Here is a 15,614-nt window from a genome sequence, read left to right as displayed (position 1 = left end):
AGATATTTCTCAGTAATGACTCATCCTCTTATGTTTGCTCTGAATTTAAATAATTTATTTAAGTTTTTAATGTCAATGTTAGACTGGTTTTATAAATAGAATTTGGAAGCTTTCCTTTATGCTCTAGAACATTTATATAGCATTGGTGTTACAACTCTCTTGAAAATTTGGTAGATGTTACCTGTTCAACTATTTGGACCTCGTATATTTTTGAGGGAAGTTTCCTTGACAGCTCTTTTCATTTTTCCTTTTATAACTATCCTATATATATGTAAATATGTTTTTGTCTTTTGCATTAGTTTTTGATAATAAGTTGTATTTTTCCATGAAATTATCTAATTAATTCTAATCTTCAAATTAATTTTCACAGCGTTGACAAAGTAACTTCCATAAATGTTAAAATTTCCTCTGTATCTATAAAAATACAGGGTCATCTGTTATATTTAACAATTTGTTTCATCTGTATTTTCAAATATTTTGGTATGAAATTGTTCGTAGTGTTCTCTGATTTTAGCTAATGGTTGCTTGTTTTTGTTTTGTTTATTTCTTGTGTGGGATAAGTGGGTGGAGAGGTGTTCTTGGAGGTTTGTGCTATATCCTGTAGACCCAGTGATGCATCAGAATGTCTGTCTTACCCATATGTTGTTTTGCAGTGTGACACTGCTGTACCATAATTCTAATGGTGAAAGTTCTGTTCTCCCCCTTGCATAGTATTCTGCATTTCAATGGTGGTTTTCTTTTTGTCTTCCAATTATTTCCTTAGTGCTGCTAGTAAACTTTTATCCCTTTCTGTTTTCTCATTAATTCTTCCTCATGTATTTATACAGGCATATCTAATTTTATTGTGCTTTGCTTAACTGTGCTTGACAGATGTATTTTTTATAAATTAAAGGCTTGTGGCAGCCCCACATCAAACAAGTCCATTAGCACCATTTTTCAAACAGCATGTGCTCACTTTGTGTGTCTGTGTCACATTTTGGTAATTCTTGCAATATTTCAAACCTTTTCATTGTTATTATTATCTGTTATCGGGATCTGTCACCAGTCATCTTAGATGTTACTATTGTAATTGTTTTGAGGTGCCACAAATTTCATCTACTGACCAGCCATTCCCATCTCTCTCCCTTTTTCTGGATCTCTCTCTCCCCTCAAACACAACAATATTGTAATTAGGACAATTAATAACCCTACAATGACCTCTAAGAAGAGTCATACATCTGCTGACCAGCCATTCCCATTTCTCTCCCTTTTTCTGGGTCTACTGACCAGCCATTCCCATCTCTCTCCCTTTTTCTGTGTCTCTCTCTTCCCTCAAACACAACAATATTGTAATTAGGACAATTAATGACCCTACAGTGACCTCTAAGTGTTCAAGTAAAACATCTCTCCCTTGAAATTAAAAGCTAGAAATGATTAAGCTTTGTGAAAAAGGCATGTTAAAAGCCATGACAGACCAAAAGCAAAGCCTTTTGTGTTTGCCAAGTAGTGAATGCAAAGGAAAAGTTCTTGAAGTAAATTAAAAATGCTGACCAGGTGCAGTGGCCCACGCCTGTAATCCCAGCACTTTGAGAGGCTGAGGCAACAGAACACTTGAGCCCAGGAGTTCAAGACCAGACTGGGCAACATGGTGAAGCCTCATCTCTGCTAAAAATACAAAAATTAGCCAGAAGACCAGACTGGGCAACATGCTGAAGCCTCATCTCTGCTAAAAAAACAAAAATTAGCCAGGTAGGCCAAGCACGGTGGATCACACCTGTAATCCCAGCACTTTGGGAGGCTGAGGCGGGTGGATCAAGAGGTCAGGAGTTCAAGACCAGCCTGGCCAACATGGTGAAACCCCATCTCTACTAAAAATACAAAAATTAGCCTAGCTAATTTGCCATTACATAATGGCAAAAGGATCAATGTAACAAGAAGAGCTAACGATTCTATAGATCAACGAGATAGAAAATTAACAAGGATATTCAGAACTTGAACTCAGACCCGGAACAAGTAAACTTAATAAACATTTATAGAACTCTCCACTTCAAATACACAAAACATACATTACCACCTCACACCTATTCCAAAGGTGACTATATAATTGGAAGTAAATCACTCCTCAGTAATCGCATAGCATTTCATAGGTTTAAATTAAATATTGGTTGGCTGTTTGTTTGTTATCAAAAAAAAAAAAAAAAATTAGCCTAGCATAGTGGCAGGCACCTGTAATCCCACCTACTTGAGAGGCTAAGGCAGGAGAATCGCTTCAACCCAGCAGGCAGAGGTTGCGATGAGCCAAGATGGCGCTGTTACACTTCAGCCTGGGCAACAAAAGCAAAACTCCATCTCAAAAAAAAAAAAGGCCAGGTGTGGTGTTGCATGCCTGTAGTCCCAGCTACTTGTAGCTACTTGGGAGGCTGAAGTGAAAGGATTGCTTGAGTCTGGGAGATGGAGGTTGCAGTGAGCCAAGATCACACTATTGCATTCCAGCCTGGGTGACAGAGTAAGACCCTGTCTCAAAAAAAGAAGTGCTGCTACAATATACACACAAACAATAAGATGATAAGAAAGGAAAACAGCCTTATTGCTGACACGGAGAAAGTTTTAGTTGTCTGGGTAGAAGATCAAACCAGCCACAGCATTCCCTTAAGCCAAAGCATAATACAGGACAAGGCCATAATTATCTTCAATTCTATGAAGGCTTAAGGGTGAGGAAGCTGCAGAAGAAAAGTTTGAAGCTAGCAGAGGTTAGTTATATGGTTTAAGAAGCTATGTCCATAACATAAAAATGCAAGGTAAAGCAGTAAGAGTCCATGGAAGTTGCAGTATATTATCCAGAAGATCTAGCTAAGATTATTGATGAAGGTGGCTAACTAAACAATAGTGTTTAAATGTAGATGTAACGGTCTTCTATTGAAAGAAGATGCCATCTAGAACTTTCACAGCTAGAGAGGTGAAGTCAGTGGTTGCTTCAAAGGTTCAAAGGTTTAACTGACCCTCCTGTTAAGGGTTAATGCAGGTGGTGACTTTTGGAGCCAGTATTCATTGACCATTATGAAAATCCTAGGGCCCTTAAGAATTATGCTAACGATACCCTGCTTGTGCTATATAAATGAAATAACGCCTGGATGGTAGCACATCTGTTTACAGCATTGATTTGCTAAATATTTTAAGCCCACTGTTGTTGGTATCTACAGCTCAGGGAAAAAAAAAAAAGTTCCTTTCAAAATATTATTGCTCCTCCAGCCTGGGTAACAAGAGTGAAACTCCATCTCAAAAAATATATATATATATTATTGCTCACTGACAGTGCATTTGGTCACCCAAGAGCTGTAATGGAGATGTATAAGGAGACCAGTATTGGTTTTCATGCCTGCTAATACAGCGTCCATTCTGCAGCTCATGGATCAAGCAATAATTCTGACTTTTAAGTCTTATTATTTAAGAAATACTGGCCGGGCACAGTGGCTCACGCCTATAATCCCAGCACTTTGGGAGGCCGAGGTGGGTGGATCATGAGGTCAGGAGTTCAAGACCAGCCTGGCCAACATGATGAAACTCCGTCTCTACTAAAAATAGAAAAATTAGCTGGGCATGGTGGCGCATGCCTGTAATCCCAGCTACTCAGGAGGCTGAGGCAGGAGAACTGCTTGAACCGGGACCCAGGAGGCGGAGGTTACAGTGAGCCAAGATCAGGCCACTGTACTCCAGCCTGGGCTACAGAGTGAGACTCCATCTCAAGAAAAAAAAAAACACATTTTGTAATGCAATAGCTTCCATAGGTAATGATTCCGTAAATTAAAAACTGTCTGGAAAGGATTTATGAATCTAAGTGCTATCATGAATATTCATATGACTCATGAGAGGCGATCAGAATAACAACAGGAATTTGAAAGGTTGATTCGACCCTCATGAATGACTTTGAAGGAGTCAAGGCTTCAGTGGAGGAAGTAATTGTAAATGTGCAACTAGTAAGAGAAGTAGAATTAGAAGTAGAGCCTGAAGATGTGACTGAATTGCTGCAATCTTATGATTAAACTTTCATGGATAAGGATTACTTCTTATGGGTGAACAAAAAAAGTCATTTCTTTAAAATCTACTCCTTTGAAGATGCTAGGCACACTGTGGAAATTAGTGATTCAGAATATTCCATAAATGTAATTGATAAAGCAGTGGTAGGATTTGAGAGGAGTGACTACAATTTTGAAAGAAGTTCTGTGGGTAGAGTTCTATCAAACAACATCACATGCTACGGAGAAACTTTTTGTGAAAGGAAAAGTCAATCAGTGTGACTCTTGTTATTTTAAGAAACTGCAACAGCCACCCCAACTTTATGCAATCCCCCTTTGATCAGTCAGCAGCCATCAACATTGAGGAAGATTGCCTACCAACAAAAAGATTATGACTCACTAAAGGTTCAGACTATTGTTAGCATTTTTTAGCAATATTTTTAAATTATGGTACTTTTTTTTTTTTGAGATGGAGTCTTGCTCTTTCCCCAGGCTGGAGTGCAATGGCACGGTCTCAGCTCACTGCAACCTCCACCTCCCAAGTTCAAGTGATTCTCCTGCCTCAGCTTCCCAAGTAGCCAGGACTACATGCACCTGCCACCATACCCGGCTAATTTTTGTATTTTTGGTAGAGACAGGGTTTCACCATGTTGGCCAGGATGGTCTCGATCTCTTGACCTTCTGATTTGCCTGCCTCAGCCTCCCAAATTGCTGGGATTACAGGTGTGAGCCACCGTGCCCTGCCATACGATAGCATGTCTACGTAATAGACTATAGTATAGTATTAACTTTTTTTAGTATTAACTTTTTTTTTTTTTTATTGAGACCGAGTCTCACTCAGTCACTCAGGCTAGAGTGCAGTGGCGCGATCTTGGCTTACTGCAACCTCTGCCTCCAGATTTCAAGCAATTCTCCTGCCTCAGCCTCCCAAATTCCTGGGATTACAGGCATGAGCCACCACGCCTGGCCAACATAACTTTTATATGCACTGGAAAACAAAGTTGTGTGACATACTTTATTGTGGTGGTGTAGAACTGAGCCCACAATATCTCTGAAGTATGCCTATGTTTCTATTTTGAATTATAGATTTTTTTATCTTTTTTAATATTTGTTGTAATACATTTAGTCAAGATTATCATTTATGTAAACTATCAGTAAACAGACAACCTACAGAATGGGAGAAAATATTTGCAAACTATGCATCCGACACAGGCCTAATATCCAGCATCTATAAGGAACTTAAATTTACAAGAAAAAATCCTATTAAAAGGACATGAATAGACACTTTTTAAGACACAAATATGGCCAACAAGCTTATGAAAGAAAATTCGATATCACTGATTGTTAGAGAAATGCAAATCACCATGAGATACTGTCTCACACCAGTCAGAAGAGCTAATGAAGCCGGGCGTGATGGCTCAAGCCTGTAATCCCAGCACTTTGGGAGGCCGAGGCGGGTGGATCATGAGGTCAAGAGATTGAGACCATCCTGGTCAACATGGTGAAACCTCGTCTGTACTAAAAAAAAAAAATACAAAAAATTAGCTGGGCATGGTGGCGTGTGCCTGTAATCCCAGCTACTCAGGAGGCTGAGGCAGGAGAATTGCCTGAACCCAGGAGGTGGAGGTTGCAGTGAGCCAAGATCGTGCCATTGCACTGCAGCCTGGGTAACAAGAGCGAAACTCTTTCTAAAAAACAAAACAAAACAAAACAAAAAACTAACGATCCTAAATATATATGCACCCAATACAGGAGCACCCAGATACATAAGGCAAGTTCTTAATGACTTACAAAGAGACTTAGACTCCCACACAATAATAGTGGGAGATTTTAACACCCCATTGTCAATATTGGACAGATCAACGAGACAGAAAATTAACAAGGATATCCAGGACTTGAACTCAGACCTGGAACAAGCAAACCTAATAGACATTTACAGAATTCTCCATCCCAAATCCACAGAATATACATTCTTCTCAGCACCACATCACACCTACTCTAAAATTGACCACATAATTGGAAGTAAATCACTCCTCAGCAAATGCAAAAGAACGGAAATCATAACAAACAGTCTCTCAGACCACAGTGCAATCAAGTTAGAACTCAGAATTCAGAAACTAACTCAGAAACGCACAGCTTCATGGAAACTGAACAACTGGCTCTTGAATGTTGACTGGATAAACAATGAAATGAAGGCAGAAATAAAGATGTTCTTCGAAACCAACGAGAACGAAGACACAACGTACCACAATCTCTGGGACACATTTAAAGCAGTCTCTAGAGGAAAATATATAGCAATAAATGCCCACATGAGAAGCAAGGAGAGATCTAAAATTGACACCCTATCGTCAAAATCGAAAGAGCTAGAGGAGCAAGATCAAAAAAACTCAAAACCTAGCAGAAGACATAATGGCTATTATTAATTCAAAAAAATAACAGAAGGCCGGGCGCGGTGGCTCACGCCTGTAATGCCAGCACTTTGGGAGGCCGAGGCGGGTGGATCACGAGGTCAAGAGATCGAGACCATCCTGGTCAACATGGTGAAAACCCATCTCTATTAAAAATACAAAAAATTAGCTGGGCATGGTGGCGTGTGCCTGTAATCCCAGCTACTCAGGAGGCTGAGGCAGGAGAATTGCCTGAACCCAGGAGGCGGAGGTTGCGGTGAGCCGAGATTGCGCCATTGCACTCCAGCCTGGCTAACAAGAGCGAAACTCCGTCTCAAAAATAAATAAATAAATAACAGATGCTGGCAGAGAGGAGGAAAATTTCCATTTTCCCTTTGGAAGTAAGCAGCAATAGGGAACTGAATATATTAGCCTTAAGTATGTAGACTTTTGCTTATTCTCCTTGTTTTAGCCAGTTTATTTTCTCTGAATTCCTCTGCCTGGTGTTCCTGACTCTAGAGTCTGTCTGGTTCCATTTCTCCAGAAACAGAGAGTAGTCTCCCATCTTCTCTAGGGTAAAGGAGTGATAGGCACCTCATTGCACAATGCAAGTAATTGTTTGCCTTATAGACTTCCATTCAGTTTGCTTGTTTTTTAGGGCCCCTCTTCATTCCCACCTTTCAAGGTACATGATTTCTCTTAATTTCTCAGCCTTTCTTTAGTTACACAGTAGGAACTTGCTTTGTGACATCTTCGTCTACAGGCACATGGGTTTCAGCGTTCTCAGCTCTTCTGTTAGGTAACAGTCCTTTCATCTTCCATCTGCTAAAATTACATTTACATCTATCATCCATTGTTGTCTGTTATGGTCTTCATCTAAGCCTTTTAAATGATCCCTTATAGGTGCACTTTTGGGTAGAATCAGAGCTAAACTCATGTATTAATTATACCATATTTAACCGCAGCTTCTTACTATTTTTTTCCCCTCTGCTCACTATATTTGCCCCTATACAATTAACCTAGGTGGGCTTCTCCAGTTTTATGTTCCAGTTGTGTCATCCAGTTTTTAACCTTCCTATTGGTTGTTCTCATTTTATCGATTATTGCAGTATTCAGAACAATACTGCAATATTGTTACACCTGCTCATAGAACAAAACTTTTCCAGTACAAAAGGATATATGTTGAAAAGTAATTCTTCTCTTACACACTTTTCCCTTCTATGGTGACAACCCCAGTATTATTTTCCTTTGAGCTATTACTTCTATTTTCAAACATTTTTACAAAACCTCTTTAAACTGATAATATTAACTTGTGAATGTCATCTTTATGCTGGTTAATTTTGTCTAAAATGCTTTAATCCCTTTTGTCTTAGTTTCCTAGGGCTGCTGAAACAAAGGACCACAAACTGACTAACTTTAGAAATAACAGGAATTTATTCTTACAGTTCTGGAGGCCAGAACTGTGAAACCTGGAGGGAAGCTTCCTTGCCTCTTTCAGCTTCTGGTATTCCCAGACATTCCTTGGTTTGTGGCAGCATAACTCCACTCTCTCTCTCTCTCTCTCTCTCTATCTTTGCATGGCATTTCTTCTGGGTCTCTTGTCTCTTCATGTAGCATTCTTTTTATTAGAACATGAGTCATGTTGCATTTGGGGCTTACCTTGTCCAGTCTGATCTCATCTCAACTAATTTCATCTTCAGTGACTCTATTTCTAAATGACGCCTCATTCTGAGGCACTAGGAATTACGACTTGAACATATTATTTTAGGGGCACACAATTCAATCCATAACGCAGTTCCATTTGTTCAAGTCTCTGTGTTCATGTTAAAGTTTTCTTCATATGGTTTTTGGACATTTTTTATTTCTGTATATTTTTCATACTTTTTGTTGCCATCGTAAATGTAGTTTCTAATTCTTTATTTTCTAAATATAGTCAGCCCTTTCTATCCATGGTTTCTGTAACTACAGATTGAAAATATTCAGGGGAAAAAGGCAACAATAAAAAATAATACAAATTTAAAATTATAGTATATCAATGATTTATATAGCATGTATATTGTATTCAGTATTATAAGTAATCTGTAGATGATTTGAAGTATACCAGCGGATACACATAGGTTATATGAACATACTACATCATTTTATGTAAGGGATTGAGCACCCATGGATTTTGGTATCCATGGGAGGTCCTTGGACCAGTTCTCAATAGTGAGGGATGACTGTAGTTGTATATGAAAGTTTTTAAAAATGAATATTGATTTGTATGTAATTTCTCACTTTTCATAATTGTTCAGATGAACTTGATTTTTCAGGTAAACAGTTTTATTTCTGACAAACAATATTAATTGTCCTTTTCTTTTCCTTTTTTTTTTTTTTTTTTTTAAAGACATGGTCTTATTCTTTCACCCAGGCTAGAGAGCAGTAGTGTGCTCTCAGCTCCCTGCAACCTTGACCTCACAGGCTTAGGTGATCCTCCCATCTCAGCCTCCCTACTAGCTGGGATGTGCCACTACACCCAGCTAATTTTTTGTATCTCTATCTTTTGTAGAGATGGGGTTTTGCCATGTTGCTCAGTCTAGTCTTAAACACTCCTGGGCTGAAGAGATCTGTTTGCCTCAGCCTCCCAAAGTGAACCACTTTCACTTGCCCCTCTTTTCTTAAGTTTCATGCCTCTGATTTATTTCTCTTATTTAATTCTACTACCCAGTACTGCAATGAGTGGTGACGACTCATCTTTTCTTATTTCTGACTTAAATGTGAATGCTTCTGGATGTTTTCCATTAAGTAAAGTGCTGGTGTTTGGGCTATACTGTACTTTATTCTCAAATTAAATGTTATTTGTTCCTATTTTGTAAAGGATTTTTTAATAGAAAATAGATGTTGAGTTTTATTATCTTAATATCTACAGAAATGATTACTTGATTTTTTTCATTTTTTCAAATAACATTTTTCATTAATGATTTACTTATAGTAATGTTCTTTCTATTATTGAAACATATTCCTGGAAAAAATGTCCTCAACTCAAATGTGATGTATTTTAGATTTAATGTACTTCTGGGTCACTTCTTTTGGGTCATTTTGATGTTTTACATAGAATTTTTACATTGGTTTTCATGAATGAAATCGGATAGTTTGCTTTTTTGGTATGTTATCTTTGTCAGGTTTTGCTATTAATATGTTTGTTTCATACACAAAAACATTGGGAATTTTTCTCTTTTTTCTTTAGCAACATTTTAAACAGCATAGGAGTTGTCCTTTAAATATGTTAGAATTTTCTTATTTTGTTTTTAGGGAGTTACTTTTCATATTTCTTGTTCATTTTACAGAAATTGGTTTAGATAAGTTTTCTGCAACTTCTAGAGTCAGTTTTGGTAATTTACAATTTTCAGAAAAAGTGTTGAGATTATAAAAATGTATTTTAATAGAGTCCTGCAAAATGATCTTATAATTTTTAGCTTTCTGGTTTTTTCTCTATCATTATTTCTTCTTACTTTATTTGTACATTCTGCATCTCCTATTTATTTACCTATTTGTTTTCTATCAGATCCTTTTTAAAGCAATCAAAGCTATTTGTATTTATAAATATATATGCCTAGACTGGACATGGTGGCTCAATACCTGTATTCCCAGCACTTTGGGAGGCCGAGGCGGGTAGATCATCCTGAGGTCAGGAGTTCAAGACTACCCTGGCCAACATGGTGAAACTTTGTCTCTACTAAAATACAAAAGTTAGCCAGGCGTGGTGGCAGGTGCCTGTAATCCCAGCTATTCACAAAGCTGAGGCAGGACAATAGCCTGAACCCAGGAGGCAGAGGTTGCAGTGAGCTGAGATCATGCCACTACATTCCAGCCTGGGCAACAGAGTGAGACTCTGTCTAAAAAATAAAACACACAGACACACACACGTATACACACCTCTATTCATATTTCCTTTCCTGAATTTCAATCTCAAAACTTCAGTGATAAGAGATATATGCACTTGAAAATTTTTTTATCATGGGAGACTAGGCCTTAAACCAAGGATCAATCCCAAAATGTTCTTCATACTACAATATTGGAAAAAAATTCATAAGTGATACTTATTTGCAATCTATTTTAGGAGAAATATGGGGAATTGATGAGCATCAGAAAAGCCAAGACAGACTTTTGAGACAAGTTGAAGAGAAATTCCAGAAAACAGTGACTGAAGAAAAAGGCAATGAATGTTATAAGAAATTTGCAAATGTATTTCCTCTGAACTCTGATTTTTTCCCTTCCAGACACAATCTCTATGAGTATAACTTATTTGGGAAGTGTTTAGAACATAATTTTGACTGTCATAATAATGTGAAATGCCTTATAAGAAAGGAACATTGTGAATATAATGAACCTGTGAAATCATACGGTAATAGCTCATCCTATTTTGTCACTACCCCCTTTAAGTGTAATCATTGTGGAAAAGGCTTCAATCGAACTTTGGACCTCATCAGACATCTGAGAATTCATACTGGAGAGAAGCCCTATGAATGTAGTAACTGTAGAAAAGCCTTCAGTCACAAGGAAAAACTTATTAAACATTATAAAATTCACAGTAGGGAGCAGTCTTATGAATGTAATGAATGTGGTAAAGCTTTCATTAAAATGTCAAATCTCATTAGACATCAAAGAATTCATACTGGAGAGAAACCCTATGCATGTAAGGAATGTGAGAAATCCTTCAGCCAGAAATCGAATCTCATTGATCATGAAAAAATTCATACTGGAGAGAAACCTTATGAATGTAATGAGTGTGGAAAAGCATTCAGCCAGAAGCAAAGCCTCATTGCACATCAGAAAGTTCATACTGGGGAGAAACCTTATGCATGTAATGAATGTGGTAAAGCCTTCCCTCGAATTGCATCCCTTGCTCTTCATATGAGAAGTCATACAGGAGAAAAACCTTATAAGTGTGATAAATGTGGTAAAGCCTTCTCTCAGTTTTCCATGCTTATTATACATGTTAGAATTCATACAGGTGAAAAACCCTATGAATGTAATGAGTGTGGAAAAGCCTTCTCCCAGAGCTCAGCCCTTACTGTACATATGAGAAGTCACACTGGTGAGAAACCCTATGAATGTAAGGAATGCAGAAAAGCCTTCAGCCACAAGAAAAACTTCATTACACACCAGAAAATCCACACTAGAGAGAAACCTTATGAGTGTAATGAATGTGGGAAAGCTTTTATACAGATGTCAAATCTTGTTAGACACCAGAGAATTCATACTGGGGAAAAACCCTATATATGTAAGGAATGCGGGAAAGCCTTTAGCCAGAAATCAAATCTCATTGCTCATGAAAAAATTCATTCTGGAGAGAAACCCTATGAATGCAGTGAATGTGGTAAAGCCTTCAGCCAAAAGCAAAACTTTATTACACATCAAAAAGTTCATACTGGAGAGAAACCTTATGATTGCAATGAATGTGGTAAAGCTTTCTCTCAAATTGCATCCCTTACCCTCCATTTGAGAAGTCATACAGGGGAAAAGCCTTATGAATGTGATAAATGTGGTAAAGCCTTCTCTCAGTGCTCACTGCTTAATTTACATATGAGAAGTCACACAGGTGAGAAGCCCTATGTATGTAATGAATGTGGGAAAGCCTTCTCTCAAAGAACTTCCCTTATTGTGCACATGAGAGGTCATACAGGTGAAAAACCCTATGAATGTAATAAATGTGGAAAAGCCTTCTCCCAAAGCTCATCCCTTACTATACATATACGAGGACATACAGGTGAGAAACCCTTTGACTGTAGTAAATGTGGAAAAGCCTTCTCTCAAATCTCATCTCTTACACTTCATATGAGAAAACATACAGGTGAGAAGCCCTATCACTGTATTGAGTGTGGCAAGGCTTTCAGCCAAAAGTCACACCTTGTTAGACACCAGAGAATTCATACTCATTAGAACCCTATGAATATGTGAACATGGCAAAGCTTTCTGAAGGAATTAACACCTCATTGCACATTACATGATCATTTCTAGAGTAGAAACCTATGAATGCGGAATAGCCTTCTGAAAAGCCACAAATTTATGAAATATTAGAGAATTCTACCAAGGCGACAAATTCAATAATGAAAAAGCTGATTATCAGAAACTTCAGCAGACATCTTATTGATAATTAATCAGCATTCTCATTGAAATCTGAAACAAGATATCTGCCATCAGCATAACAACACAATACTTGAGCTCCTAGCCAATGTATAAAGTAAGGAAAACAAGACTGGGAAAACCAAGAGTCAATGAAGAACTATAAAAGTAACTTTTGTACAAGAAATAGTTAATTAGAAAATATGTTGGTAGAAAAACCTAAGAATAAACACAACAATGAATTATGAGGTATTTATAAAGTTACAAAACATATTGAAGGGCACAAAAGAACACCTGAAAATGGCATTTTGTCTGAAAAGACTTGACATTGTCAAAATATAATTTCTCTCCCAAATCTCTGAGTTTAATATACTTCCACTCAAAGTTTACATCAGTTTTAAAGAACTTTACAAACTTATCCAAAAATTTTATATGGAAAAGTAAATAAACACAAATAGCTGAAACAAATTTGACAAAGCAAAATGGAGAAGACACGCTCTAATATTAGATATATCACATACTTATTTAAAGCTCTTGTCATTTAAACAGTGTGTTAGTGAATAAATCAAGCAGTAGTAAGATAATGAGGATTAATAGAAAAATCCAACCAGATACGGGAATTCTGTGTCTGACAGTGCTATTGAAATCACTGAGGAATGAATGGCTTATTTAATAAATGGAAGTTTCATAGGAGAAACATTTTAGCTTTCTACCTTATATACAAAAATAAAATCCAACTAAAGACCAGAATATAAAAAGCAAAATTCTAAAACTATAATGAAAGTAGAATGTATTATTTAGGAAAACAGGATTTCTTTAAAAGCACATAAACGTGGAATAGTCCATTGAATTTTGGTGTACTGGCCTCACAGGCACCTACAAATGTACACAAAGAGATACAGATCACCGTGTTCCTGAATCATGGTTTGTACTGCCCAAAATTGGATATAACAAATTTTTATCAATTGTGGAACAGATGAATACGTGTGATTATTTCTATGATAAACTACTATACAGAATTTAGAAACAAAGTCTACATATAGTTACATGGATAGATTACAATATATAATATTGAGAGAAAAAGTAAAATGCATAACAGAACACAGTATAACATTTGTATAATTTAATAACCTTATGGAAAGAACAGTACTATGTATTGGTCATGGATCCATATACGACATTGGTTGCCTTTTGGGATGTGGAAAAGGTTTGGTGGGAGTTGTTATATTTATCTGTAATATTTCTTTAATAAAAGAGTAAAAGCAAATATAACTGGTGACAAAGCTGGTTGTCCAAATTAATTATATCGGTTTAAAAATTTTTTTTTCTTGCCTTATTTTTTCCTAATTTCTCTAAAATAATCAAATGGATGGGGGAAACCTGGGCCTGGACAAACAATTTTAAAATGGCTTCTTAATCTTGATAAGATCCTAACATTTATAGAAAATTCTCTTTACACAAAACATGCCTGACAAGGTATTATTTTGTTTACTGTCTCTTCATGTTAATTGGAATAATAAAATCAGCAATACTTTAGCATTTATTTGAGGGAATTTTTAATTTTACCCTAAATTTTTTTTCTGGTTCAAAGGAGTATAGGAACAAAACAATTATTATTGGGATAATTGACCATCCATTTGGGGAAGAAAAAAATCCACCTTCATTTGGGTTGGCTTTGGAGTGAGGGAAAGAGACCATTCATGCATACTGTAAAATATGGTTTACATTCTAATATGTCAAGCCAAGGATAGTTACTGGTGTTAGAGCAGGACCAATTTCTATATATGTCAACAAAGCTTGCTTTATTTCTGGATCAATAAATGGGGATGCAGATGCTGGTGATTTTATGTATGCCAGGTAAGGGCCCAGTGGAAAGTGAAAAATTCACTTCATTCTGTTCCACAGATGTTTTATATGCAGGCCTCTCATATAATTATGTTGCAGCTGGGCACAGTGGTGACTCACACCCATAATCCCAGCACTTTGGGAGGCCAAGGCAGGCAGATCATTTGAGGTCAGGAGTTTGACACCACCCTGGCCAACAAGGTGGAACCCCGTCTCTACTAAAAATACAAAAATTAGCTGGGCATGGTGGCATTCACTTGTAATCCCAGCTAGTTGGGAGGCTGAGGCATGAGAATCACTTGAATCCGGGAGGCAAAGGTTGCAATGAGCCGATATTATGCCACTGCACTCCAGCCTGGGCGACAGAGTGAGACTCTATCTCAATAAAAACAAACAAAAAAAATATGTTTCCTCCAATTTGATTTTCTGTGAATAGTCTATTCATATATTATCTCTGTTTTCTTCTATTGGAACTTTAAAAAATGTTTTTCTTAGAAACAATTATAGATTTATAGAAAGTTATACAAATAATATCCTATAGTACTATTTAGTCCTTGTACCCTACGCCTCGTTTCTCCTAATGGTAACATGTAATAGACAGCATCAAATTTAACACTGGTACAATCCACAAACATTATCAGTTTTATGTGCACTTGTGGATGTGTCTGTATAGTTTTACACAATTTTATCTCATGTGCAGATAAGTATCACCCTCAACAGACAATATATAAAACTTGTAACACCACAAAGATCCCTTGTTCTATCCATTTATAGTCACACCCATCTTCCTGTCCTCTCCTCACTTCCCATCCCTAACCCCTGGCAATTACTAATCTATTCTTTATCTCTATAGTTTTTTCATAATGGATTTTTTTCTTTTTTGTGTGTGTTATATTCTGGACACAAATCCTTTGTCAGTTACTTGCATGTTAAAAATATTGTGTTCAGTTTATTTCGGATACAAATTTTAAAGCTGAATGTGAAAATTATCTAGTCTATGATACATTTTGAGTTTTTTTTTTTTTTTTTGAGACAGAGGACAGAGTTTCGCTCTTGTTGCCCAGGCTGGAGTGCAATGGTGCAATCTTGGCTCACCACAACCTCCGCCTCCTTGGTTCAAGCAGTTCTCCTGCCCCAGCCTCCCGAGTAGTTGGGATTACAGGCATGCGCCACCATGCCTGGCTAATTTTTTGTGGTTTTGGTAGAGACAGGGTTTCACCATGTTGGTCAGGCTGGTCTCAAACTCCCGACCTCAGGTGATCCACCCACCTCGGCCTCCCAGAGT

At 37.2% G+C, this 15,614-nt stretch overlaps 1 protein-coding gene across 4 annotated transcripts in view; it reads left to right on the top strand.

The window, feature by feature from the left end:
* ZNF569 (zinc finger protein 569) overlaps positions 1-13,768 on the top strand; it is a 72,918-nt gene extending 59,150 nt beyond the window's left edge. For all 4 annotated transcript variants that reach the window (XM_064381382.1, XM_064381380.1, XM_064381379.1 and 1 more), the window contains exon 6: positions 10,479-13,768. In XM_064381382.1, coding sequence (XP_064237452.1) covers positions 10,479-12,301 — 1,823 coding nt within the window. In that variant the 3' untranslated portion in view covers positions 12,302-13,768. The remainder of the gene's footprint in view (positions 1-10,478) is intronic.
* The last annotated feature ends 1,846 nt before the right edge of the window (positions 13,769-15,614 follow it).

The sequence above is a fragment of the Aotus nancymaae genome, unplaced genomic scaffold (genome assembly GCF_030222135.1).
Source record: "Aotus nancymaae isolate 86718 unplaced genomic scaffold, 86718_ANA_hifiasm-v0.15.2.pri h1tg000028l, whole genome shotgun sequence".
NCBI classification, from domain to species: domain Eukaryota; kingdom Metazoa; phylum Chordata; class Mammalia; order Primates; family Aotidae; genus Aotus; species Aotus nancymaae.
This window is presented reverse-complemented; position numbering and strand designations above follow the sequence as displayed.